This window comes from Pipistrellus kuhlii, unplaced genomic scaffold (assembly GCF_014108245.1).
Source record: "Pipistrellus kuhlii isolate mPipKuh1 unplaced genomic scaffold, mPipKuh1.p scaffold_m20_p_2, whole genome shotgun sequence".
In the NCBI taxonomy this organism is placed as follows: domain Eukaryota; kingdom Metazoa; phylum Chordata; class Mammalia; order Chiroptera; family Vespertilionidae; genus Pipistrellus; species Pipistrellus kuhlii.
Window position 1 is genome coordinate 100,835,582 of NW_023425515.1, and position 27,434 is coordinate 100,863,015.

At 38.4% G+C, this 27,434-nt stretch overlaps 1 protein-coding gene across 6 annotated transcripts in view; it reads left to right on the forward strand.

Moving 5' to 3' along the window:
* Positions 1-27,434, forward strand: part of GK5 (glycerol kinase 5) — a 183,041-nt gene that overhangs the window by 67,025 nt on the left and 88,582 nt on the right. For 5 of the 6 annotated variants that reach the window (XM_045584134.1, XM_045584135.1, XM_036445571.2 and 2 more), the window contains one exon: positions 14,397-14,528. The exons of the other annotated variant lie outside the window; for it this stretch is intronic. In XM_045584134.1, coding sequence (XP_045440090.1) covers positions 14,397-14,528 — 132 coding nt within the window. The remainder of the gene's footprint in view (positions 1-14,396; positions 14,529-27,434) is intronic. 6 annotated transcript variants of the gene reach the window in all.

Consider the following 27,434-nt stretch of genomic DNA (forward strand, 5'->3'; position numbering starts at 1 on the left):
TTGTAGTTGAGGAAAATATATTCTGTAGCTTTGGGGTGAAATGTTCTGAAGATGTCAGTTAATTCAATCTCGTCTAGTGAGTCATTTAGGATTGAAGTTTCCTTGCTGATTTTTTGTTTAGAGGATTTGTCCAATGGTGATAGTGAGATATTAAAGTCTCCCACTATGATTGTATTGTTGTCGATCTCGTCCTTGATATCTTCCAGGAGTTTTTTTTTTTAATGTATTTGGGTGCTCCTGTTTTGGGTGTGTATATGTTTATGAGAGTTATTTCTTCTTGTTGGATTGCTCCCTTTAGTATTATGAAGTGGCCTTCCTTACGTCTTTTTATGTCCTTCACTTTGAGATCTAATTTGTCTGATATAAGTATTGCTACCCCAGCTTTTTTTTTTTTTTTTAAATTTCCATTCGCCTGAAAAACCTTTTCCATCCTTTCATTCTGTCTGACTGCGTCTTTTTTTCTGAGGTGGATATCTTGTAGACAGCAGATATATGGGTCTTGTTTTCTTATCCAATCCATTATCCTATGTCTTTTGATTGGGGCATTTAATCCATTTACATTTATAGTTATTATTGATAGGTGCTTGTTTGTCACCAGTTTTATTCTTTAGACCTGTGTTCCTTTTTCGCTTCCTTTTTTTTTTTTTTTTTTTTTTTTTACAGAAGACCCTTTAGCATTTCTTGCATTGCTGGTTTGGTGGTAATATACCCCTTAGTCCTTTTTTTTTGTCTGTGAAGCTCCTGATTTCACCTTCAATATTGATTTGATAGCCTTGCTGGGTACAGTATTCTTGGATTTAGACCAATCCTTTGCATGACTTTGTATATTTCATTCCATTCCCTTCTGGCCTGATGAGTTTCTATTGAGAAAGCAGTTGCTAGTATGATGAGGGTTTCTTTGTATGTAACTTTCTGTCTCTCTCTGGCCAATTTTAAGATTCTTATTTTCCAGCATATAAGACGACTTTTGAAACCAAAAAAAGTCAACTGAAAATCGGGGGCAAAAGACCAAAATTGCACAAAATTTACCTGCAGATCTTGATGGCAAAGTAAGTCTTTTCTTTGAAGTGGGGGGTAGTCTTATACAGCGAATATAGGCCTACACCTATGTTTTAACTGTAAAATTAGGGGGTCGTCTTATACGCCGGAAAGTATGGTACTTTGTTGTTGGTGTTTGCCCGTTTAATTATAATATGCCTTGGTGTTGATCTTTTGGGGTTCATTTTGCTTGGGACTCTGTGAGCTTCTTGGATTTGTGTGGGTTTTTTCTTCCCTATATCAGCGAAATTTTCCGTCATTATTTCTTCAAGCAGGTTTTCTATTCCTTGCTCAGTTTCTTCTTCTTCTGAGATCTCTATTATGTGGATGTTGTTTTATTTCTTGTCCCAAAGTATTCTTAGGCTCACCTGCTGCTGCTGCTGCTTTTTTTTTTTTTTTTTTTTTTCCTTAGAAGCTGCACTACTTGGGGATTTTTTTCCTACCTTGAGTTTTAGCTCACTGATGTGGTCCTCTGCTTCTTCTAGTTTACTGTGGATGCTTTCTATTGAGTTCTTTATAGCAGTGATGCCATTTTTCATTTCTTATTGGTTCTTCTTCATTTCCTCTTTGTTCTTTCACATTTGTCGAATTTGGCTTGCATTCTTTTCATCCACCTTATGAGCATTTCTCTGAATTCTTTCTCTGACAGGTTGCTTGCCTCCATTTTGTTTACTTCCTTTTCTGGTGATTCCTGCTTTTCTTTCATATGCAGGCTTTTTTTTTTCTTTTTTGTCTTCTCATGATTTCTCTTCCCTAGGTGTCTGGTAATGTAATTATCTCTCTCCTGCATTGATTTAAAGGCACAAAACACAATACATCAAGGTACAACACACCAGGCACTGAACACAGGTATATTTATAATAAATAGTAATAACCCCAAATAAAGGTGACCACCAGAGAAAAGCAAATTAGAGGATAGGAGGTAAAGGAGACAATAAACAAAAAGGAGTGCAAAATGAAATTGGGAAAAGGAAAAAAAAAAAAAAGTAAAAGAGAAAAAGGGGAGAATAAGAAAGAAGAGGGGGAAAATTATATATGTGGGGAGAAAACTCAAATAGAACAGCCAGTAATCTCAGCACATGCCAGCAACAAGTACTTGGAGATGAATGCAAACTACAAACAACAATTAATATCAAGTGAGGCGAGGGAAAAAGAAGCAACAAACAAAACAAAAAACAATCAAAAAATGAAAAAGTAAAACAATCTCACAAATAAGTATAAAAAATTGATATAATCAAGCAAACAAACACAAAAGGACAGAGAGAAAAAAAATTTTGAACAGTGGAGATAGGGAAGAGAGAGGTGTGTATGGATTTGGAACAGGGGATTGGAAATTAGATACATAAGTAGAATGGAATTTTAACATGGGGTAAAAAGAAGGAATATGGAAAATCTAAAGCAGGAATTAGGATAAGAGAAACAGGACAACAAAAGAGGAAAAGTGAGGAAGAGAGTGATGGCATAAAGGTAGAGTTGAGATAGAGTAAAATGATGCTAAAGGAAAGATGAAAATAGAATGTATAACACTAATCCCAAAGTAAAATAAAGAGAAAATAAAATGACACTTTTAAAAATGACTTTAAAAAAATCATAAAATAGTAGTAATAATAATACTGATTGAAAGTATAAAAGTAATAATTAAAAAAATAAAATCCAGTGAGGATAAAAGAAAAAAAATTGTTTTTTAAGTAAAATGAAAAAATAAATAAAAATGTGCATTAGTGAATGTGATTCACTTCTTCTAATGTTCTGTTTGGCACACCTGTTTCCTAGTTAGGACAGTATTGAAATTCCCTACATTCCACTGCTCCTCAGTGTTGTAAACCAGACCTGATTTTTAAGTAGACAGTATGTCTATATTTCTTGTATTCCTTTATTTGTGTTTACATGAGAGTTAATTTGTGATACAACCCCTGGGTGACATTGTTTGTGTATTGACCTCCGGGTCTGAAGGTCCTTTCTACAATAAATAGTGTTTAGATTTTGTTTTCCCTATGGCACTTAATTCCGGCTTGGGGGAGTAGGTTTCCCCAGAGCTGATTTTCTGATGGTTATTCCTCGCTCTATACCCACGTGTCAGAAAAACAACTTTCCCCTGTAGTCTCTTAGAGTGTCCCCAATTGGTTGATCCTATGTATTGGGCTTAGTAATCAGAAGCAAGGATTTAAAGATGAAAAAGAAAAAAAATTAGAGCCAGCAGAAGTGTGCAAACTCCGGGGCTGCACGCAAGTCTCCGCAGTTTTTTTTTCCCCTTGGGTCTAATCAGCCGGCACACTTTTAAATATTTTAGGCTGTCCTTTTGCACCCAGATCAAAATGAGTTGCTTTTTAAAGTTCCCTTCTGTTAGCATCTCTGAGGACCCCCTTCCACATTTACGGATCACGCCAGCCCCAACAGCCACAGATTTCCTTTAGGCGAAGACTTCCCCAGGTTCTCCAGCTCCCGTAGTGTATATGTTTCTCTCTGCTGCGGGGACCACAGACCTCACCTTATCCCAGGTGAAATCTGACCTTTCTGTGAGGGAGTGTAGGGCTCCTCTGAATCCTTGTGCTTGTGCCAGTTGGGGACCGGTGCTCTTGTGTTTGCAGCTGTTCAAGGGGTGTCATAGATGTAGATTCCCCGGGCTTTTCAGGCTCCTGATAACATCCACTTTCCTCTTTAAGATGTCGCAGTCTCCCCATCCGAGCTGGTTGCTCCAGGAGGGAACCCAGCAGCGGTGAGAGCTTCCCCGTCAGGGGAGCCCTGTCCAGCAGTCTGCTACAGTCTCTTGGAGTATAGCTGTCCCTCAACTCACCAACAAACACCCTGTGCAACCACACATTCTTCTTTTTTTCTCATTCACACACTATCTTGCAATCTGCCTTCCCGTCGTCGACAGCCATCTTCTTTCTCTCTATGATCTTTATTATCTACTTCCTCAACTCACTTGATAGTTGCCTATTGCTCTCTTTCTAATTATTTAAGTTGTAGCGTTAGATAATTTCTTTCCAGTTTTCTTGTATTTGAGGTAGGCCTGTAATGCTATGAACTTCCCTCTCATGACTGCTTTCACTGTATCCTATTAATTTTGGATTGTTGTATTTTCACTGTAATTTGTTTTCAGGATGTTTTTAATTTTTTCTTTGATCACTTTGGTAACCCAGTCATTGTTTAATAGCATGCTATTTAGCTTTCAAGTGTTTTAATTATCTTGATTGTTTTTTATTGTAGTTGATTTCTAATATTATGCCATTGTGATCTTAGAAGATGCCTGCTGTAATTTCGATCTTACTTATTTGGAGAGACTTTGCTTGTAACCCCATATGTAGTCTGTCCTTGAAAATGTGTCATGTACACTTAAGAAGAATGTACAATATATTCTGTAGCTTTGGGGAGAAATGTTCTGAAGATTAAGTCCATCTGATCAAGGGATTCATTTAGGATTGCTGTTTCTTTGTTGATTTTTTGTCTAGAGGATTTATCCAATGATGTCAAAGGGGTTTTAAAGTCCCCTACTATGATTATATTACTGTCAACCTCTCTCTTGATATCTTCCAGTTTTGTTTTTTTTAATGTAGTTGGGAGATCCTGTATTGGGTGCATATAGGTTTAACAGAGTTATATCCTGTTGTTATATCAATTCCTTTAGTATTATGAAATGACCTTCCTTATCTCTTGTTATGGCTTCTAATCCTTGCTCTTCTTCTTGTCATTTTGGCACCTCTATTTATACATATGTTATTTTGTGTCATGTTGTTCCAAAGCTTCCTGAGGTTCTCCTCCTGCTTTTTAATTTTTTTCTCCAATTGCTGTTCAGATTGTCTTCTGATTCGCTAATTTGATCCTCAGCTTCTTCTAGTCTACTGTTGAAATCTTTCATTGTGTTTTTTATTATACCTATGTCATTCTTTATTTCCTCTTGATTCTTACATAAGTTCTTGATTTTCTCATCCAGCTGGTTTATAAACTGTATGACTCATACTCTTAATTCTTTTTCTGACATATTGCATATCTCCATTTTATTTAGTACCTTTTCTGGTACTCCTTTTCTTTCCCCATTATTGCTTTCACCGAAGGATTTAGGCTTCGTGTCACCTGGGGCCTGTGGCTGCAGCAGCAGGCTTGGCAGGAGGGTCATGCTCTCTGAGACTCTTTGGAGAGCCCAGGCACCAGGACATGTGGTTCCCAGGGTTGAAGCTGGAGGCTTGGTGGGTGAGTTTCACAGTCTGAGACTTGACAGTGGTCCTGTTACTGGTGTGAGCTGGGCTAGGTTTGAAGCAGTGGACTTGGCAGATGATCGCACAGTCACAGCACCTGGGGTTGAAGTGGCGGGCTTGTCGGGTGGGTTGTACAGTCCCAGACTTGCCCATAGGCTCAGTCACTGGGATGCATGAGGTTGGGATGAAGCTGTGGGCTTGACAGGTGGATCATGCAGTTGTGGGGCCCAGGTTTGAAGCAGCAGGATGGTGGGAGGGGAGCACACTACAGAACTTACAGGAACCTGTGTCCAAGGAAGCTGGAATCCCTGTGTCCATGGTTCAACAGCTGAGGTAGCAGGTCTTTGGCTGGAGTGGCTGTAGAGTCCAGGGTGGTGTCTGAGGTCAGTCTGGGTAGAGGTGAGGATGGGCTCCTAGTTACAACAGCTCTCCCCTTCAAGATGTTATGGTTTCTGTGTCAGAGCCAGCCATCCTGGGAATGTTTGAAGTGGTAGCAGGAGTTTCCCATCTGCCAGCCCCCAAAAGTCCTACAGGATCTAACTGTTCCTTACTCAAACACACATCCACATACTTCCCCATGTTCCCTCAATCACTTATAGTCTCTTACAGCCAACCTGCTGGCTGCCATCTTGACCCTCTCAACATTTTTCTTATTTTAACATCTTTGATATCAGGATGCATTTTGAACCATTAATTGTATCTTGATATTACTTATATGCCATAATTTAATTACAGGTGATATATCAAATAGCAATTCCTTTTATAATCAGTGTCTTCTTAAATGATCTCATTTGTTGATTTGATTACTTTTTTTCTGTATCTTCCCAGTAGATCAGGGTGGGGAACATCCAGCCAGCAGGCTGTGTAAGATCCGCGAAATCATTTGGTCTCTCCCTTGCCAAGGCATTAGGGGTGAGTTAATTAAATGTTTGACCAAACATAGCAGGCTAATTTTTAAGTTGATAATTTTGTATGGCCCTTGAATGATGTTATAAATATCCAGATGGCCCTTAGCAGAAAAAGGGTTCCCTAACCCTGCATTAGAAGGTAAATTTAAGGAAGATGGGATTCTTCCTGTTTTCCTAAAGCCTGGCATAGTCCTAGTTACATAGAAGGAATTCAATAAATATTTGTTAATTATATGAACAAAAGTGTTAATATTTCTTGTGTTGACTGAAAGTGCCATTGTTGGAACTTTTAACACATTTTGTGTAATGCCCCTCCTCGGGTATCTAAGTTTTAATAGAAGATCCCTGAAGGGCCCTAAACCTAATTTTTTATAGAGAAAAATACAATGTGCTTCTGAAGGAAGAGCCATTTCATTTGAGGCATTGTTAACATATAACAAATCAGAAGTAGGGTCATGGGTGGCCACTTTAAATACCTTTAAAAAGTCTTATATTTTAATAAATAATAAAAATATAAAGGAATGCAGAATATTTGAGCACTGAACATGTGAAACGAATTTAAAAAGATACAAACTTTCTGTTATAAGATGAATAAGGTCTGAAAATCTAAAGTATAATATGACTGTAGTTGATAACATTGTGTTGTACAATTGGAATTTGCTAAGAGTAGAAATGTAAATGTCCTCACCAAAAAAATATGTTAAAAAATAAAAATGGGGCACATCATGCAAGAGAAAGGGCAAGACTGAAATGTAAAGAAGGCTAAGGTTACACATTTTGATTAATGTGTTATGCTAAAAAATGAAAGAAAGGTAAATTCATATTATTTTTATAAGAAACTAAGATCTTTCCATTTATTTTTGGATGAGGGGTATACAGAAACATGCAAAAAGTTAATTCTTCATAAGTGAATCCTTTGTAAAATATGTTTCAGAAGTTGAATTGTTCCAGTTGGTAGCAGGATAAGGCTTTTTGATTTCTTTCTTCCTTTCTCCCCTCCCCTCCCCTCCCCTCCCTCCCTTCCTCTGTCCTTCCCTTCCTTCCTTCCTTCTTTCTTTTGGTATGTCTTACAAATTTTAAAACTCAGAGCTTGTTTTTTGCTTAAGGCTTTTTTTTTTTTTTTAAATTAGAGATTTTGCTTATTAAGAATAAAATTAACTTCCTCCTTTGGAATTTGGATGTCTTTTATTTCTTCTTCTCTGATTGCTGTGGCTAGCACTTCTAGTACTATCCTATATAATAAAAGCCTAGGTAGAGTTACGCGTTTGCATGACACCCTCATACAACGCCATCACAAGATGGCCGCCACAAGATGGCTGTGTGCACAGCAGAGGTGGATCCTGGAGGCCACTCCATGTGGTGAAGCCTGGGGGTCCCGCAGCTCTGCACAGCATAGAGAAGGCTGGTCCTGGTGTCTCCACCGCCTTGTGCAGAGGAGGCAGGTCTCAGCAGAGGAGGTGGGTCACAGCAGGGGAGGGCAGCTGTGGGCGATCAGGCTGGCAGGGGAGGGCAGTTGGGAGCGATAAGACCAGCAGGGGAAGGCAATTGGGGGCAATCAGGCCAGCAGGGGAGCAGTTAGGCATCAATCAGGCTAGCAGGGGAGCAGTTAGGGCATTATCAGACTGGCAAGCAGAAGCAGTTAGGAACAATCAGGCAGTTAGGAGCCAGCAGTCCCAGATTGTGAATGTCCAATTGCTGGTTTAGGCTTGATCCTGGGATCGGGCTTAAACTGACAGTCGGACATCCCACAAGGGGTCCCAGATTGGAGAGGATGCAGTTTGGGTTGTGAAACACCTTCCCCTCTGTGCATGAATTTCATGCACCAGGCCTCTAATATACAATATATGCCTAAGTAACCAAACGACTGGTCAACCAGTTTCTATGATGTGCACTGACCATCAGGGGGCAGATGCTCAATGCAGGAGTTGTCCCCTTGTGGTCATTGTGCTCCCACAGCCAACCTCCCGTGGCCAACCAACCTCCTGCAGTCCCTTTTCCCTGGTGAGTTGGCCCCAATTGCTGGCCAGGCTGAGGGATCCCATCTGTGCACAAATTCATGCACTGGGCCTTTAGTGTTGAATAAGACTGGTGAAAGTTGACATCCTGCCTTGTTCCCAATCTTAAGGGGAATGCTTATAGTTTTTGCCCATTTAATATGATGTTGGCTGTGGGTTTGTCATACATGGCTTTTATTAAACTGAGCTATGTTCCCTCTATTTCCACTTAGCTGAGAGTTTTTTTCATAAATGGATGTTGGGTTTTATCAACTGCTTTTTATGCATCTATTGATATGATTATGTGGTTTTTATCCCTCAGTTTGTTTATGTGGTGCATCATGTTTATTGTTTTGTGGCTATTGTACCAACTTTGCATCTCTGGAATAAATCCCACTTGATCATGATGTATTTGGTTTACTAATACCTTGTTGAGGATTTTAACATCTGTGTTCATGACAGATATTGGCCTATAATTTTCTTTCTTTGTTATACCTTTATATGATTTTGGAATTAGGGTAATGCTGGCCTTTTCCCTCCTCTTGAATTTTTTGGGTTAACTTGAGAAAGATAGGTGTTAATTCTTCTTTGAATGTTTGGTAAAATTAATATGTAAAGCCATCAGGTGCAGGGCTTTTATTTGTTGGGGAATTTTTGATTAGTGATTGAATTTCATTAGTTGTATTCTGCCTGTTAGATTCTCCTGATTTTCTTGATTTAGTTTTGGAATGTTGTATGCTTTTAGGAACTTATCCATTTCTTCCATTTCTCCCAGGTTGTCCATTTTGTTGGCATATAGTTGTTCATAATACTTTTTTTTTTTTTTTTTTTTTTTTTTTTTTTTTTACAATCCTTTGTATTTCTTTGGTGTCAGTTGTTACTTATCCTTTTTAATTTCTCTCTTTTTGTTTCTTGATAAATCTGGTTAAAAGTTTGTCAATATTGTTTATCTTTTCAAAGAACCAGCTCTTAGTCTCATTCATCTTTTGTATTGTTAGACTCTACTTATTTATTATTTCATTCCTTCTACTCACTCTGGGCTTTGTTTGTTGTACTTTTCCAAGTTTAAGTGATTATTTGAGCTCTCCCCCTTCCCTTTTGTAATGCTATAGGCTATCCTCATAGGACTGCTTTTCCTCTGCCCCACAGATCTGTAGTTGTTGTGTTCTCATTTTCATTTGTTTCAAGGTACCTTTTGATTTTTTCCTCAATCCCTTTGCTAAACAAGTCATTGTTTAGTAACATGTTGTTGTTTTTTTGTCCATATCTTTATGTGTTTTTTTTTTTCTTTCCAGTTTTCTTCTAGTGATTCATTTTAAGTTTCATAGCATTATAGTCATAGAAGATGCTTGATATAATTTCAGTCTTTTTAAGTTTATGGAGACTTGTTTATTGTCCTAACATGTGGTCTATCCTAGAAAATGTTACATATCCACTTGAAAAAAATGTATATTCGCTTCTTTGGTGTGAAATGCTCTGAAGATATGAATTAAGTCTTTATTTCTGTGTCATTTAATGCCTCCATCTCTTTATTGATTTTCTGTCAGGAAGATCTATCAATTGATGTCAATGGGATATTAAAATCTCTACTATAACTATATTACTGTCAATCTCTCTTTTTATGTCCATCAAGACTTGCTTTCCATATTTAGGTGTTCCTATGTTGGGTGCATAAATGTTTACAAGGGTAATGATTCCTTTGTCATTATATTATACTAGAGGCCCAGTGCACAAATGCATACACAGGGGGGATCAGGTCAGCCTAGTCCCAATTCGGGGGGATCAGGGCTTGGCCTGTTGTGAGGAGGAGATTGCAGGAGGTTGGCTGGCTGGCCTACCCCAATCAGTGCCTGATCATGGTGGGCTGGCTGGGAGAAGGAGCTGAGGGTGATTGGCTGGCAGGCTCTGCCTTTATTGGGGTTAGGGGGATGATTGGTGGTGGGGCCAGCCATGGGGAGAGGCTTTGGGCAGTGGGCTAGCTGGCCCCACTCCTGAATGGGGTGGGCGGTGGTGATTGGGGGCCATGGCCTGGGAGGGGCTGCAGGAGGTTGGTGGGCCAGCCCCGCCCCCCCATAGAGCTGGGGGGTGATCAGGGTTGGAGCCCAGCAGGTTCGCTGGCCACAGTGGGCGTCAGGGCGACTGGTCGTTATGGTTGTTACAGTCTATGTTTTTTTTATATATATAAATTAGAGGCTTGGTGCATGAAATTCGTGCAACTGGGGTGTGTGTCCCTCAACCCAGCCTGCACCCTCTCCAATATGGGACACCTCAAGGGATGTCCAACTGCCCTCTCACAATCCAGGACTGCTGATTTCCAACTACTCACCTGCCTGCCTTCCTGATTGCCCCTAACCGCTTCTGCCTGCCAGCCTGATCACCACCTAACCACTCCCCTGACATCCTGGTTGATGCCTAACTGCTCCCCTATTAGCCTGATTTCCCCTAACTGCCCTCCCCTGTAGGCCTGGTCACCCCTAACTGCCCTCCCCTAAAGGCCTGGTCCCCTCAACTGCTCTCTTCTGCAGGCCTGGATCCTCCCAGCTGCCCTTCTCTGCAGGCCCTGTCATCCCCAACTTTCTTCCTCTGCTGGCCTGGTCATCCCTAACTGGCCTCCCCTGCAGGCTTGATAGCCCCCAATTGCCCTCCCTTGCAGGCCTGGTGCCTCCCAACTGCCCTCCCCTGCTGGCTTGATGACTCACAACTGCCCTCTCTTGCAGGTCCCTCCCAACGGCCCTCCTCTGCTGGCCATCTTCTGGTGGCCATCTTGTATGTTGGAGTGATGATCGATTTGTATATTACTCTTTTATTAGATAGGATCAAGGCCTGGTGCATGGGTTGGGGCTAGCTGGTTGCCCTGAAGGGTGTCTCGGATCAGAGTGGGAGTTCCCTTGGGGCGTGGGGCGGCCTGGGTGAGGGGCCTATGGTGGTTTGCAGGCCAGCCATGCCTCCCCGTGATCCAAGTGGCAGCCCTGATATCTAGGGTTTATTTATCTTCTATAATTGAAACTTTGTAGCCTTGAGTGAAGCCAAGCCTCCTGCTCACTCCATGGCTGCAGCCATTTTTGTAGGGATTTATTAGGTATAGTAATAATTAATGTCGTTTTCTAATACTTTTTTAAATCGAATTTATTTAAACAATACAACAAAATTTAATCAACAATATAGTTGCCGTTGTTTTCTACTACTTGTGCCCAATGCTCAGGAAGCATTTTAATCCCTCTGTTGTAAAATTCTTGTGATTTTGATGCAAAAAATTCGGTCAATGCATTTTTGAGGCATTCTTCATTATTAAATTTTTTTCCAAGAAGAAAGTTTTGCAAAGAACGAAACAAATGATAATCGGAAGGGGCAATATCAGGAGAATATGCAGGTTGAGGGAGAACTTCCCATTCCAACTGGCGCAGTTTTTGAGCAGTGATTCTTGCAGTATGCGGTTGTGCGTTATCGTGGTGAAGAATTACGCCCTTCCGATTAATCAGCGCGGGTTCTTTTTCTCTTAAAGCTTGGGCTAACCTTTCCAATTGGGCACTATACACTGCACTTGTAATGGTTTGGTTAGATGGTAAAAGTTCATAATGAAGAATTCCTTTAAAATTCCACCAAACACACATCACTTTTTTCGCATGCAAGTCAGGTTTTGGTGTGGGCTGCAGAGCCTCATTTTTGTCCAACCATTGAGGCCACCTTTTCAAATTAACATACAGAACCCATTTTTCATCTCCGGTAACAATTTGCTCTAAAAACGGCAAACGGTTTTGACGAGAGAGGAGCGAACTGCAAATTGTGACTCTTTGATTACGGTTGTTGTCGGTCAACTCAGGAGGAACCCATTTTCCAAACTTTTGGACTTTGCCAAGTGCATGCAATTGATTGGAAATTGTTTTTTGTGAACAATTTAAAGTTGTCGCAAGCTCTTGTTGGGTAATTTGAGGATTTTGCACCAAAAGAGCTTGAAGAGCTTCTTGATCAAAATTGGACACACGGCCTCAACCACTCTTGTCATCTAACGAAAAATTTCCCTCGCGAAATTTCTCAAACCAATGCTGGCATTTTCTGGTGCTAACTGCATCTTGACCAAGAGCACTACAGATGTTTTTTGCAGCCTCACTTGCTTTTCTTCCTAATTGGAACTCGTAAAGCATGCAGTGCTGAATATGCTCTTCATCCGCCATCTTCTTAGCCCTAGTTTTGCAACAAAAACCAAACCAAACACAAACTTTTTCAAGCAAAACTTGTTAATTGCACTTCACACGTTCTGTAGATACCACGTGTTTGAAGGTTATGTCAATACAAGTCAACGCCAAGCAAGATTTTAAACGAATGTTTAAAACGACATTAATTATTACTAGACCCGATATTTATATTCTATAATTGAATCTTTGTAGTGGAGGCCAAGACAGGCCAGAGCTGTGGAAGCATGGCTTTCTCTATTGCTGGGGGCACCTTAAGCCTCCTGCTCTCTCCATCTCTGTGTCTACTGCCATTTTTTTTTTTTTTGATTTATTTATCTTCTATAATTGAAACTTTGTAGTTTTGAGTGTAGGCCTGGACCAGCAAGGGTGGCAGGGAAGCTTGGCTTTCTCCATTGCCAGGAAAACCCAAGGCTCCTGCTTGCTGCAGCCCCATGGCTGCATCCATCTTGGTTGGGTTAATTTGCATACTCTCTCCTGATTGACTGGTGGCCGTGACTTGTGGGTGTAGCAGAGGTACAGTCAATTTTTATATTACTAATTTACTAGATAGGATACTTTTTGGCTCCAACATATCCTTGGTTTTAAAGTCTATTTTGTCAGATATAAGTATTGCTACCCCAGCTTTCTTTTTCTTTCCATTTGCATGAAATATCTCTTTCCATCCTTTTACTTTTAATCGGTGTGTACCTTTTGCTCTGAGGTGGGTCTCTTGAAGACAGCATACTTATGGATTTTGTTTTCTTATCCATTCAGCTACCTTATGTCTTTTTGATTTGGAGTATTTAAGCCATTTACATTTAAAGTTATTGTTGGGTATGTATTTATGGCCATTTTATTTTTAAAACTAGATTCCTTTATTACTTCGTCATCTTTTTAAAAAAAATTCTCACCTGAGGATATTTTTCCATTTATTTTTAGAAAGAATGGAAGAGGAAGAGAAAGACAGAGAGAAATATTGATGTGAGAGAAACATTAATTGGTTGCCTCTTCCATGTGCCCTGACCAGGACCTGGGCTGGGGAGGAACCTGCAACTGAAGTATAATACATGCCCTTGACTAGGATCGAACTTGGGATCCTTCAGTCCACAGGCCTATGCTCTATTCACTGAGCCAACCTGGCTATGACTTTTTCTTCTTCTTAAAGCAAGCCTTGAAACATTTCCTGTACTGCTAATTTACAAACTCCTTTAGTTTTTTCTAGTGTAGGAAGCTCTTTATTTCTCCTTTAATTTTAAATGATAGCCTTGCTGGGTAATGTAGCATTGACTGAAGGTCCTTGTCTTTTCATCACTGAATATTTCATGCCAGTCCCTTTTGACCTTAAATTTCTGTTGACAAATCAGCTGACAGTCTTATGGGAACTGCTTGCCTTTCTGTTGTGGCTTTTACGATATTCTCTTTGTCTTTAATTTTTGACATTTTAATTATGATGTGTCTTGGTGTGGGCCTCTTTGGGTGGTGTTGGGGTAAAAGGATTGAGAAGAAGAAAAAAGAACTCATGGACAACATTGTGGTGATTACGGACTAGAAGAAGAAGAGGGCATGGAGGAGATAAATGGTGATGAGAAAAAATAAATTAAAAGTAATACAAATAAAGATAAAAACAAATATTACATGCATACATAAAGAAAGAGTACATTTTAAATTATATATGTTTAATTTTTAATCATTAGGTAAGTATAGGTAGTATTAAAATCATACACCCCAATTTTAAGTATTTAATGTGTAGGGAAAATTCCTTCTGGGTTAATACTAGATTGATTAAAATATGTTATTCAAAAATAATAGCAATATATTATTAAAATAATAAAATATATTATTGAAAAATAGCAATATAGCCTTCTTCTTTGACTTTCTCCCCTCACTTCCTGAATTTAAAATAGGTAAAGATGTAGAAAATAGATATTTAAAAAAGTCTTTTATAAGTACTTGAGCCTACTTGATTTTCTTATATTCTTTAAGTAGTTAAGTAACTTGTTATTGGGTTTGTTTGCATGAATATGGAATTAAGATAGAAACATCAAGCACTATTGTTTAAATGTATTTTTCTTAATTTTTTTAAAATAGCTAATACACAGTTCCTGCCGAATGCTTCACTTTTTCACTAGAAGTAAACGATTTTTAGCAGCCAGTTTGTTCACTTTCACAACCCAGCATGTTTCTTTGAGATTAGCCTGGATTTTACAGAATCTCGTTGAGGTAAGAAAAGAGTTGTGTGTTTGTGTGTGTGTGCATGTGTGTGTGTACATGCACGCACTTATTAATGCATGAAACTTTGGGGTAGATTCAAGGAATAAGGATGGTAATTTGATTATTTGAGGGAAAATTAAGTACCCATAACATATTTGTATGGAAGATAAGGTATGAGTTGTTAAGTACCCGTAACATATTGGTATGAGTTTATTTTGTAAACATTTTTATTTTGAGTTATAGTACATATAGAAAAGTGAACAAAACATAAACGTACAATTTGGTGATATACTTACTATAGAGAAAATATCTGTAATGCTACCGTGTTTCCCCGAAAATAAGACATCCTCCAAAATAAGACCTAATATAAGACACTGTCTTATTTTTGGGGAAACAGGGTACTTGATTGAAGAACTAGAACAATATAAAACTATGTATTACATTTCTTTCTACTTTTACAGCTTAGTGGTTTTTTTTCAACAGCATAGTTTAGTTTTGCCTGAAAAATTTTGAACTTTGAATAATGGAATCAGACAGTGTTTATTCTTTTGTATTTTACTCCTTTTGTTGAACATTATATCTGTGAAATATATGTTTGTTGTATATAAATTAATATCCTTATATTTCTATTGCTATTTAGTGTTTAATATATGACTTTACCATAATTTATTCATCTATTGTGTTCATGTACATTTGAGTTATTTCTAGTTTGGGGCTGTAATGAATAATGCTACCTCTTGATGTATATGTAAATATATTTCTGCTGTACCTACATATAGGAATGGAATTTTTAGCACGCGCGTGCGCACGCGCACACACACACACACACTGAGTGGCCAGATTATTATGATCTCTGAATGCATACTAATCTGGCCACTCAGTGTATATATATAATAATTTAAATTATATTTTAAATTGTTTTCCATAGACAGAAAAGACTAATTTTTACCTGTGTGATTTTGAAGAACTCAAATATGGTACTGCCAATCAAAACACAAATTGAGAGGTTGTATAACATGTCATTTAAAAAGGTATTTTTATATTTCTTGTACTAAATTTTACTCTGTATATTCAGCAGTTGCTGCATAATTATTGCTTCCATTGCAACTAAATTATGGATTATTCAACCTGAGAAAAACAACTGAAGGCTAGTTGCATGGAAGTATTATAACCTAGGATCTATTGAAGAAACCACATTGAGACTGGTAATAAGGGCAGAGATGATGAAAGAGCTGGCCTCACACCCACTTGTAGCAGTTGAGAATCTGGAGGGATATCTCACTGCAAAGGTCCCCCTGAGTAACGAGGGGTTCCAATACAGAGCACTAAGGCCAGGAAAAGACTTCTGCATAACATCTGGTCATGAAAATCAGTGGGGATTTGCTTGCCGGAGAGATGGGAGTCGGCTAGAAAGAAACCTAGGCATTCTCTTCAAGGTCTTTTTCTCACTCAGAACTCCAGTAGAAAAAAGGTGACTCAGGGCATACAGGAGTCATAAAGAGGAGATCTACTGTCATGGTTTCGAGGAGTGATCTGTGCTGAGTCCCTATCCCATACTGCTCTCAGACACTATCTTTTCAAGGTAGAGTATTCCTATCCTTATAGCACCAGCCTTGGGAGTGCTGTAGCTCAGTCCCCAACTCCTGGTGGCACCATTCTGCCAAGCTTAAGTCCTGCAGAAACATCTGTTGGCTGCACTCAACTGGGACCTTCAGTGCACTCTTTTACTTGAGAAGCTCTTGGCAGAGACTCAGACAAACATTAATATTTATAACTCTAGAGTGGGAACCATCCATACCCTTCATTGTGCTGCCAGTGCCCTTCCTGTCCACTTGTCCTGCCTGATTCCCAGTGACCCTGCCCTATTGAGCTTGAGTCTTGCAGAAGGCTTAGTTGGCTATACCAGCCTGAACCAGCGGTGTACTCTTTTTGAGGGAACTAGGGTCAGAGACTCAGGTGGAGTATGGTATGTGTTATGGAGTAGGGGCCACTTTCCCCCCACTGAGTGCCTGACCGTGCTGTCTCCAAGCAAGAGAACCACTAGCCCTGTTCTCCTGACTTTGATCACCCCACTCTATCGAGCCCACACCTTGTGGAATAGACTGTGGAAATCAATCTTTGTACACACCTTGACCCCTTCCCATACAACACCCAGGCCCAGTAGAGGCAGTCACTTATAGTGAATTGTTTGGTAGCTCCAGACAAGTAGCTCAAAGCCAGTTGCAGCATTTGACATCAACCTGCACCAGAACCCCTCCCAAGTGTACCCAGAACCAACACAACCAGTGGTTGGCTTCAGACCACACCAGAACACAACCCAACTAGCTACACAAGTGGCACACCCAAAGGTAGATCCTGGAAGGCACCAAATCCTGCTGCGGATAACTGAACCTTGAACACATAGAAGCTCATACAGTGTGGTGAGGGTCGTTCCTAATAATCAGACAGCATGTGGCTTAACATCATTAATGAATGGACTAACAGCATTCAAGACTCAGTCACAGCAGGAAGGCTCAGTAAGCCACACAAGAGACATTCCTGGAGTTCCCACATGATCTGGAAGATAGTACACTGAGCCCACAAGATACTTACAACAAAAACCACCATAACAAGTTTGGGAGTCTACCAAATACATAGAGACAAACACAAACTGGCAGACAAAATGTGGAGACAAAGAAACATGCCCCAAATGAAATAACAAGGGGAATCCTTAGAAAAAGATTTAAGTGGAAACAACCAAGATACCAAATGCAGAATTCAGAACAATGGTTATTAGAATACTCAATGAATTTAGGGGAAGAGTAGATTATCTCAATGAGAACTTTAAGTTAGTAAGGTAGTAAGCATTAAAAAAGGCAGTCAGAAACGAAGAATACAATAGCTGAAATAAATAACACACTAGAGGGAATCATTATCAGGTTGGATGAAGCAGAGGATCCAATCAGTGATTTAGAGGACAAGATAGCAAAATACCCAATCAGAGCAACAAAAAGAAAGAAGAATTTTAAAATATAAGGAAAGTCTAAGAGACCTTTGAGACAACAAAAAACATAGCAATGTGTCCATCATTAAGGTACCAGAAAGAGAAGAGAATGAGCAAGGAATTTGAAACAATGGTTGAAAGCTTCCCTAATCTGGTGAAGGAAAAAGATACACCTGTCCAGGAAGCACAGAGAGGCCCAATCAAAATGAACCCAAGACACATCATAATTAAAATGGCAAGAGTTAAAGGCAAAAAGAATCTTAAGAACACCATAGAATGACAGTTCCCTACAAAGAATTTCCATAAGGCTGTCAGCTGATTTCTCAACAAAACATTTTAGGCAAAAATTTTTAGCATGAAATATTCAAAGTGATAAACAGCAAGGACCTACCACCAAGATTACTTTACCAAGCAAGGCTAACATTTGAAATTGAAGGTGAAATAAAGAGCTTCCAAGATCAACCCCCTCCCCCCAAAATATAAAGGAGCTTATTACCACTAAAACCAGTATTATAAGAAATATTAAAGGATCTTCTTTAAGAAGAAAGGGGGAAAAAGGAATATGGTTATAAAAAATAAAATGGAAATAAATATGTACTTATCAGTAATTACTTTAAATGTAAATAGATTAAATTCTCCCATTAAAAGACATATGATAGTAAAATGGTAAAGAAAACAGGACCCATATATATGCTGACTACAGGACACCCACCTCAAATGAAAAATATAGATTGTAACTAAAGAGATAAAAAGAGATATTTTATACCAATGGAAATAGAAAAGCTGGGGTAGCAATACTTATAGCAGACAGACTTCAAAAAAAAAAAAAAAAGACTAAGAAACAGAGAAGGACACTACATAATGATAAAGGGATCAATCCATTAAGAACATATAACCCTTATAAACATTTATGCACTCAACATAGGAATACCTAAATAGGTACAGCAAATCTTGACGGACAAAAAGGAAGAGATTGACAGAAATACAATTATATAAGGATTTTAACACCCCATTGATATCAATGGATAGATCGTTCAGAAAAATCAAAAAGGAAGTAGCAGGCTTAAATGACACACCAGCTCGGCCAGTGTGTCTCAGTAGTTGACCACCAACCTGTGAACCAGGAGTTCACAGTTCAATTTCCGGTCATGGCACATGCCTGGGTTGCAGGCTTGATCCCCATTAGTTGGCAGGGAGTGGCCAACTAATGATTCTCTTATTGATGTTTCTATCTCTCCCTCTCCCTTCTTCTCTCTGAAGTCAATTTAAAAAATGGCACACTAGAATAGAAGGATTTAATTGACATCTTTAGAACATTTCACCTCAAGTCAGCAGAATATATTTTCTTTTCTGGTGTACATGAAACACCTTTTGTGATAAAACACATGGTAACACTTCAGACAAGTCTCAATAAATTCAACAAGATTGAAATCATATTAAGCATCTTCTCCGATCATAATGCTATGAAACTGGAAACCAATCACAAGAAAAACAAAACAAAACAAAACAAAACAAACAAACAAACAAAAAAAACACCCTGAAAAGCACTGGTAAACACACGAGGGCTAAATAACATGTTACTAAACAATGAATGGGTCAAGAATTTCAGAAAGAAATGAAAAGAAACCTTGAAACAAATGAAAATGAAAACACAACAGCCCAGAATTGTTGGGACACAGCCATAGTTGTTGTAAGAGGGAAATTCATAGCATTCAGGATTACCTCAAGAATCAAGAAAAATCTCAAATAAACAATCTAACCTTGAACCTAAAGGTACTAGAAAAAGAACAACAAACAAAGCCCAAAATCAGTAGAAGAAAGAAAATAATAAAGATCAGGGTGGAAAAAAAATGAAACAAGTTTTTTAAAAAGCAAACACTAGAAAGGTCAATGAAACCAAGAGTTGGTCTTTGGAAAGATAAACAAGTTTGATAAATCTTTAACCAGACTCATCAAGAATCAAAGAGAGAGGACCCAAATAATACCAGTAAAATCAGAAATGAAACAGGAGAACTAATAGCACAGAAATACAAGGTACTATAAGAAAATATTGCAAACTATATGCCAATAAGTAGAACAATCTGAAAGAAATAGATAAATTCTTAGAAACATATAACCTCCAAAAACTGAATTAATAAGAAACAGAAAATGTGAATAGACCAATTACAAACAATGAAAGCCATGCAGTAATCAAAATACTCCCAGCAAACCAAAGTCCTGAACCATTTGGCTTCACAGATAAATTTTACCAAACATTCAAAGAAGAATTAATACATATCCTTCTCAAACTATTACTACAAATTTAAGAGGAGGGAAGACTCCCAAGTTCATTTTCAAGACCAGCATTATTTAATTGCAAAACTAGATAAAGACAGAACAAAGAAAGAAAAGTATATGGCAGTATTCCTGACAAACATAGATGTAAAATTTTTAACAAGATATTAGCAAACCAAATCCAGCAGTACATTAAAAAGGTCATAAACCATGATAAAGTATGATTTATTCCAGAAAAGCAATGCTATTCACAAATTAATAAACATAATATACCACATAAACCAAATAAAGTATAAAAATCACATCATATTAGTAGATGTAGAGAAAGCATTTGATAAAATCCAGCACCCATTTATGATAAAACTCAGCATAAGTTGGAATAGAGGGATTACATTGCAACATAATAAAGGCCACTTATGAAAAACCCACTGCCAACATTATACTCAATGGGGAAAAACTAAAAGTGTTAGGATAAGGAACAAGACAGCGATGTCCACTCTTTCTGCTTTTATTCAACACAGTCATGGAAGACCTAGGCACAGCAATCAGAAAAGAAGAAGAAATAAAATGGCATTCAAATGGGAAAGGAAGAAATAACACTCATTTTCAGATTATATGATACTATATAGAGAAAAATTTAAACATTTCAGCAAAAACTGCTAGAACTGCTAAATGAATCTAGTAAAGTAGAAGAATGCAAACTTAATATTCAGAAATCAATGGCATTTTTATACACCAATAATGAACTATCAGAAAGAAGTATTAGGAAATCAATCACATTTATAATTGCATTAAAAAATGTACCTAGCAATAAAATTAATAACAGAGGTAAAAGACCTGTGCTCAAAAAATTATAAGATACTGAAGGAAGAAATTGATGAAAATAAAAATAAGTGGAAGCCTATACCATGTTCATGGCTAGGCAGGATTAACCTCATTAAAATGTCCATTCTATCCAAAGCAATTCAATTCCTATCAAAATACTAATGGTGTATTTCACAGAACTAGAACAAATAATTCAAAAATATAAATAGAGAAAAAGAGAAACAAAGATGGCTGCATAGGTAAACACCTAAACTGCTGCCTCACACAACAATTTCAAAATTACAAATAAAAGACAAAACGTCTATCACCCAGAACCATGGGAAAGCTGGCTGAGTGGAAATTCTACAGCTAGAAGGAAAGAGAAAAAAGCATTGAGACATGTTCACAAGCACTGAAAAGCTGAGAAATGGAGGCATGTAAACCGGGTGTTGCTTTTTTCAACCGGAAGGGAGACAAGCTCCCGACTACTCTGAAATCCAGTTTCTGGGAGTCGCTGGGGACCCAAACTCTTATGTGGAGAAGCTGGACTGTCTACCATCAGGTAGGAAAGTGAGGGTTGTTTGCTTGCAGAGCTGCACGCAGGAATCATTGTTTCTTGCACTGGGGCGTGAGACGCGGGGACACGGAAACTCGGAGACACAGAGATGGCTGACTGGCAGCCATTGCTGTTTGCCATGCCCTAGCCTAGTGACTCCCAGAGACCCCGCCCCACACAATCTACAAACCCACCCAAGCTCCATGCAGCAGCTTTTGCATATAAATGGCCTCCCCTATCGCAGCTTAACCTAACAAACTGCAACTCTGGTCAGACAGCTCCAAAACCTCCAACCTCCAAGCAAAGAGAAGAAAACTAGTTCTTGCTGTAGCTATGCTGGTTGGTCTCAGATAGTAGCTGACCTGCACCCCTTTGGAGATCCAGAAGCCAGTGTATCTAGTGGTCAGTGTGAGATGACACCAGATTTCAACTCCTCACATCCACAAATGACATTCAAGAGGTAGACTCAGTGAGCACCAAAGCCCCACTGAAGCAAGTCTGGCCCCATAAGCGTGTCTCCAATGCAGCAGTTTTTCCATTATAGACACAGCAGGTTCTCACAGCCATTTGGTCTGGAGGTCAATTCCTCCCAGTGTAGCAATCAATAGCAATCAAGGCTACACCGACTTTGCACTCAGCTCATAAGGGGTGCACCAAGAGCATCCACCTCAGGTGATTTGGGAGGCTGAGCTACTGGCCCCTACCACACAAAGTCACTCCATCAACACAGGGAAGCAGCCAAAATGTGGAGACAAAGAAACATGTTACGAATGAAAAAAATGGATGAAAGCAAACTACTGGACATAGAGTTCAAAACCACATTTATAAGATTACTCAAGAATCTTCTAAAAACTGCCGAGAAACTTGATTAGACCTACGGGGAGCTTGTGAGACCTTCAGGGACCTTAATGAGAATGCCAAAAAAAAAAAAAAAAAAAAAAAAAAAAGGAAAAGGACCAGTCAGAAATTAAGCATACACAGTCTGAAATAAAGGATATACAGAAACTCAACTAGAGATCAAAGGACCCCAAGAATCAAACCAAAGATCTGAAATAAGAGAAAACAAAAAAACACTCAAACAGAAAAAAAAAGAAAAGAAAAAAAGAATCCAAAAATATGAAGATAGTGTAAGGAGCCTCTGGGATCATTTTAAGCATATCAACATCTGATTATTGGCATGCCAGAAGAACAGAGAGAGCAAAATATTGAAAACCTATTTGAAGAAATAATGACAAAAAACTTTCCCTACCTGGTAAAAGAAATAGACTTACAAGTCCAGGAAGCACACAGAACTCCAAACAAAAGGAATCCAAAGAGGACCACACCAAAACACATAATAATTAAAATTCCAAGAGCAAAAGACAAAGAGAGAATCTTACAAGCAGCAAGAGAAAAACTACAAGGGAGTACCCATACGACTGTCAACTGATTTCTCAACAGAAACTATGTAGGCAGACCAGAAGGGAGTGGCAAAAAATATTCAAAGTGATGAACAACAAGAACCTACAACCAAGATTTCCCTACCCAGCAAAGCTATCATTCATAATTGAAGGTCAGATTAAAAGCTTCACAGACAAGAAAAAGCTAAAGGAATTCATTACCACCAAACCAGGATTATATGAAATGCTGAAGGGTATTCTTTAAGAAGAGGACAAAGAAGAAAAAGGTAAAGATAAAAATTATGAACAACAAATACATACCTACCAACAAGTGAACCTAAAAATCAAGTGAATAAAAAATCTGATGAACACAGTAGACTGCTGAATAATAGTAGAATCAGGGACATAGAAAGTGAGTGGACTGACAATTCTCAGGGGGAAGAGGGTCTGAGAGGTGAAGGAAGAGATTGGACAAAAATCTTACACCTATGGATGAAGACATTGGTGGGGGGTAAGGGCTTGGGGGGTAAGGGCATGGGGTGGGGTGGGAAATCACCTGGAGGAGAGCTATGGGTGGAAAAAAAGGAGGAACACCTGTAATAATCTGATATATATAAATGGAATGATAAAGTACTCTGAATAGCCTCAACAATCTTGACTAAGAAGAACAAAGTTAGTGATATCATGCTACCTGGTATCAGACAACAAGGCCATAGTAATTAAAATAGACATAAAATGGGCATTAAAAAAAAAAACAGACATTGATGAATAGAACAGAATAGAGAGCCCAGAAATAAACCTATGCCTATTTAGTTAATTAATATTTGACAAATGAGGCAAGAACACAAGTAACTGTGTTGGGAAAATTATGGATAGATAAATGCAAAAAAGAAAAGAAAAGAAACTAGACCACCTTCTTATACCATAGACAAAAATAAAATGGATTCGGGATTTAAGTGTAAGATCAGAATCCATAAAACTTCTAGAAGAAAACATAGGCAGTAAAATCTCTGACATTTCTCTTAGCACTATTTTTTCCTTATATATTTCCTAAGGAAGAAAACACAAAATAAACAAATAGGAAAATATAAACTAAAATGTTTTTGTACAGTAAAACTAACCATTAATAAAAAGACAGCAGCCTATTGAGGGAGAAAAGATATTTGCTAATGATAAATCAGATAAGGTGTTAATCCAAAATTTATAAAGAACTCAGACAACACCAGAAAACCCAATTTAAAAAGGGACATTTGTGAATAAACACTTCTCTGAAGAGGACATACGGATGGCAAATAGACCTATGAAAAGATGCTCAGTATCACTAATCATTCGAGAAATGCAAAGCAAAAATCACAATGACATATCACCTTACACCTGTCAGAATGGCTGTCATCAGTAAATCAACAAACAACAAATGTTGCTGAAGATGTGGATAAAGGGAATCCTTGTGCACTATTGGTGGGAATGCAGATTGGTGCAGCCATTATGGAAAGTAATGTGGAGGTTCCTCAAAAAATTAAAAATGAGCACTGGCCGGTGTGATTCAGTTGGTTGGGTATCGTCCCATGCACTGAAAGGTTGCTGATTTGATTCTTGGCCACAGCACATACCCAACTTGCGGGTTTAATCCCCCCATTTGGGCATTTGGGGTGTATGCAGGAGGCAATGGATCAATGTTTCTCACATTGATATCTCTCTCTTTCTCTCTCTCTCTCTCTCTCTCTCTCTCTCTCTCTCTCCTTTCCTTTCCTTTCCTTTCTAAAATCTATAAAAATATATTTTAAAAAATTAAAAATGAATTTCCTTATGACCCAGCAATTCCCCCCCATGGGAATATATCCAAAGGAACCTGAAACATTGATTAGAAAAAATATATAAACCCATATGTTCATTGTAGCGTTATTTACAATAGCCAAAGTTTTGAAGCAACCCAAGTATCCATCAGTAGATGAGTGGAATAAAATGTTGTGACCCATTTACATAGTGGAATACTACTTTGTTATAAAAAAAAGAGGAAATGTTATTTTTGGGGACAGCATGGATGGATCTAGAGATATTATGCTAAGTAAAATGGCACTCAGAGAAAGACAAATACCATATGATTTAATTTATATATGGAATCTAAAGAACAAAATAGAGAAAATAGAAATAGACTCATGGAAACAATAGCTGTGAGAAGGGAGGGGTGTTATGGCAAATTGAAATGGTGATGGAATTAAGCATTACAAATTGGTAGTGTAAGAATAGCCTCAGATGTCAAGCTGAGTTGTCTCAGTGGTTGAGAGTCAACCTATGAGCCAGTAGGTTCTGGTTTGATTCCTCGTCAGGGCACATGCCAGGATTATGGGCTCAATCCCCAGTAAGGGGTGTGCAGGAGGCAGCTGGTCGATGATTATCTACCATTATTGATGTTTCTATCATTCTCTCCCTCTCCCTTCCTCTCTGAAATCAGTAAAGATATATTTTTTAAAAAGAATAGCCTCAGAGATGTAGATTACAGCTTGGGAATATATTCAGTAATATCACGATAAAAGTACTTGAAGCAGTGGTTTCTAAAGCATATGATTTTTCTAACTAATTTCTTATAGACAAACTATTACAGAGTAATTTTTTATGTAAAGTGTAATTGAGAAATAAAAAAACGGAAAAAATATGGCTATATCACACAACTAGAAACCATTTGAAGGTAAGTGGCAATACTAATATCAGACAAAATAATTTAAAAAATATTACCAGTGATAAAGAGAAGCATTATACTATAAAAGAAGGTCAATCCATCAGAAATCTACACTAATAAAAGAGAAATATGCAAATTGACCATCACTTCATTATTCCCAACAGCCAATCAGGAGTGAGTATGCAAATTAACCCAACAAAGATGGATGCAGCCCTGCCCCCAACCACTCTGGGCCTCTGGGCAGCATGCATGCAGCCATGGAGCAGCCAGGTGGGGTGGAGTGCCTGCTACAAAAGGGGTGGGTGGGAGGCAGAAGGAACTATAGAAACGGCATTCCAGCTGGAGTGAAGGTGGTGGCCAAAGTGAAGGCCTGGGTCCCTGGTGCCAGAGAAAAACTGGTGCCAGCAGCCAGGGGAAGGAAGGCCTATTGCATGAATCTTTGTGCAATGGGCCTCTAGTATGTAATAATTATAAACATACATGTACCTAATAATAGAGCCTCAAAATACATGAAGCAAAAACTGACAGAATTGAAGAGCTAAAAATAGACAATTCAACAATAATAGTCACTTTGAGTCATGAAAAGAACTGGAGAAGATGAACAAGCAAACAGAAAACTTGAACAGCAGTATAAACTAACTAGACCTAATAGACATTTATAGAAAACTCCAACAGCAGCAGAATATACACTCTTCTTCAGTGCATGTGAAACATTCTCTAAGATAGACTATATGCTACACCATCATGCAAGCCTGAATAAATTTATTTATTTTTTATTTTTTTTTTAATATATTTTATTGATTTTTGTACAGAGAGGAAGGGAGAGAGACAGAGAGTTAGAAACATCGATGAGAGAGAGTCATCGATCAGTTGCCTCTTGCACACCCCCCACCGGGGATATGCCAGCAACCAAGGTACATGCCCTTGACCGGAATCGAACCCGGGTCCCTTCAGTCCCCAAGCCGACGCTCTATCCATTGAGCTAAACCGGTCCCGCAAGCCTGAATAAATTTAAAAGGACTGAAGTCATACAAAGTATTTCTCTGTCAACAGAGAATGTACATTACAGCTTGAAGTACTTGAAGGTACAAAGAAATTTGGGAAGTTCAAAAATATGTGGAAATTAAATTGCACTTTTAAATGATGAATGGTTAAGACCTCCCAAGAGAAATTAGAAAGTACTTGTTGATGAATAAAAATAAAAATGCAGCATATCAAAATGTGATGAAGGTAAACTAAAGCAGTGTTTAGGGAAAGATTAATATTCAATAGTAAGATTATATTACATATAGAAATTATATGAAAAATAATTAAAATTCTACCTTAAGACACTGAAAAAAAGTTAAATCTAAAGCACACATAAGAAAAGAAATATAAAGTTTAGAATGAAATTTAATGAAAATAGAATAGAAAACAGTTTAAAAATTCAACTATACCCAAAGCTGATTTAAAAAATTAGCTAGACTGACGAGGAAAAACAAGAGAAGACCCAAATAACTAAACTTATGACAGAGAGAGAATATTAATTTCAACCTCACAGAAATAAAATCATAATCCTATATAATAAAAGCATAATATGCAAATCAACTGAATGTTGGAATGATCGGTTGCTATGATGCGCAGGGACCACCAGGGGGCAGATGCTCAACATAGGATCTGCCTCCTTGTGGTCAGTGTGCTCCCACAGGAGGAGTGCTGCTCAGCCAGAAGCCTGGCTGGCAAGCACAGTGGCGGTGGTAGGAGTCTCTCCCAACTCTGCTGCAGGTAGGTGATAAAAAGCTAGGTGTCCCAGACTGCGAGAGCCCTGGACTGTGAGAGGGATGTCTGACTGCCAGCAGATTGGGCCTAAGTTGGCAGTCAGACATCCCTGAGGAGTTCTGGACTGTGAGAGGCTGAGGGACTCCCAGGCTACCAGTGCACGAAGAGTATGCACCAGGCCTCTAGTTAGGCTATAATATGAACTGTATGCCAACAAATTAGAAAGCCTAAGTAAAATGGAAAATTTCCTAGAAATATACTACTGAAACTCTATCAAGAAGATATAGTATCAAGAAGATATAGACAATCTGAATGAATCTTTTGTCCATTATAAATTGGTAGATTTTAATTTTTAGAACATTTTTAGGTTTACAGAAACATCAGCAGAAAGTACATAAAGTTCCCATCTACAACTCCCCAGCATTTCTTCTATTATTAGCATCTTGTATTAATGTGGTACATTTGTTCCTATTGATGAACCAAG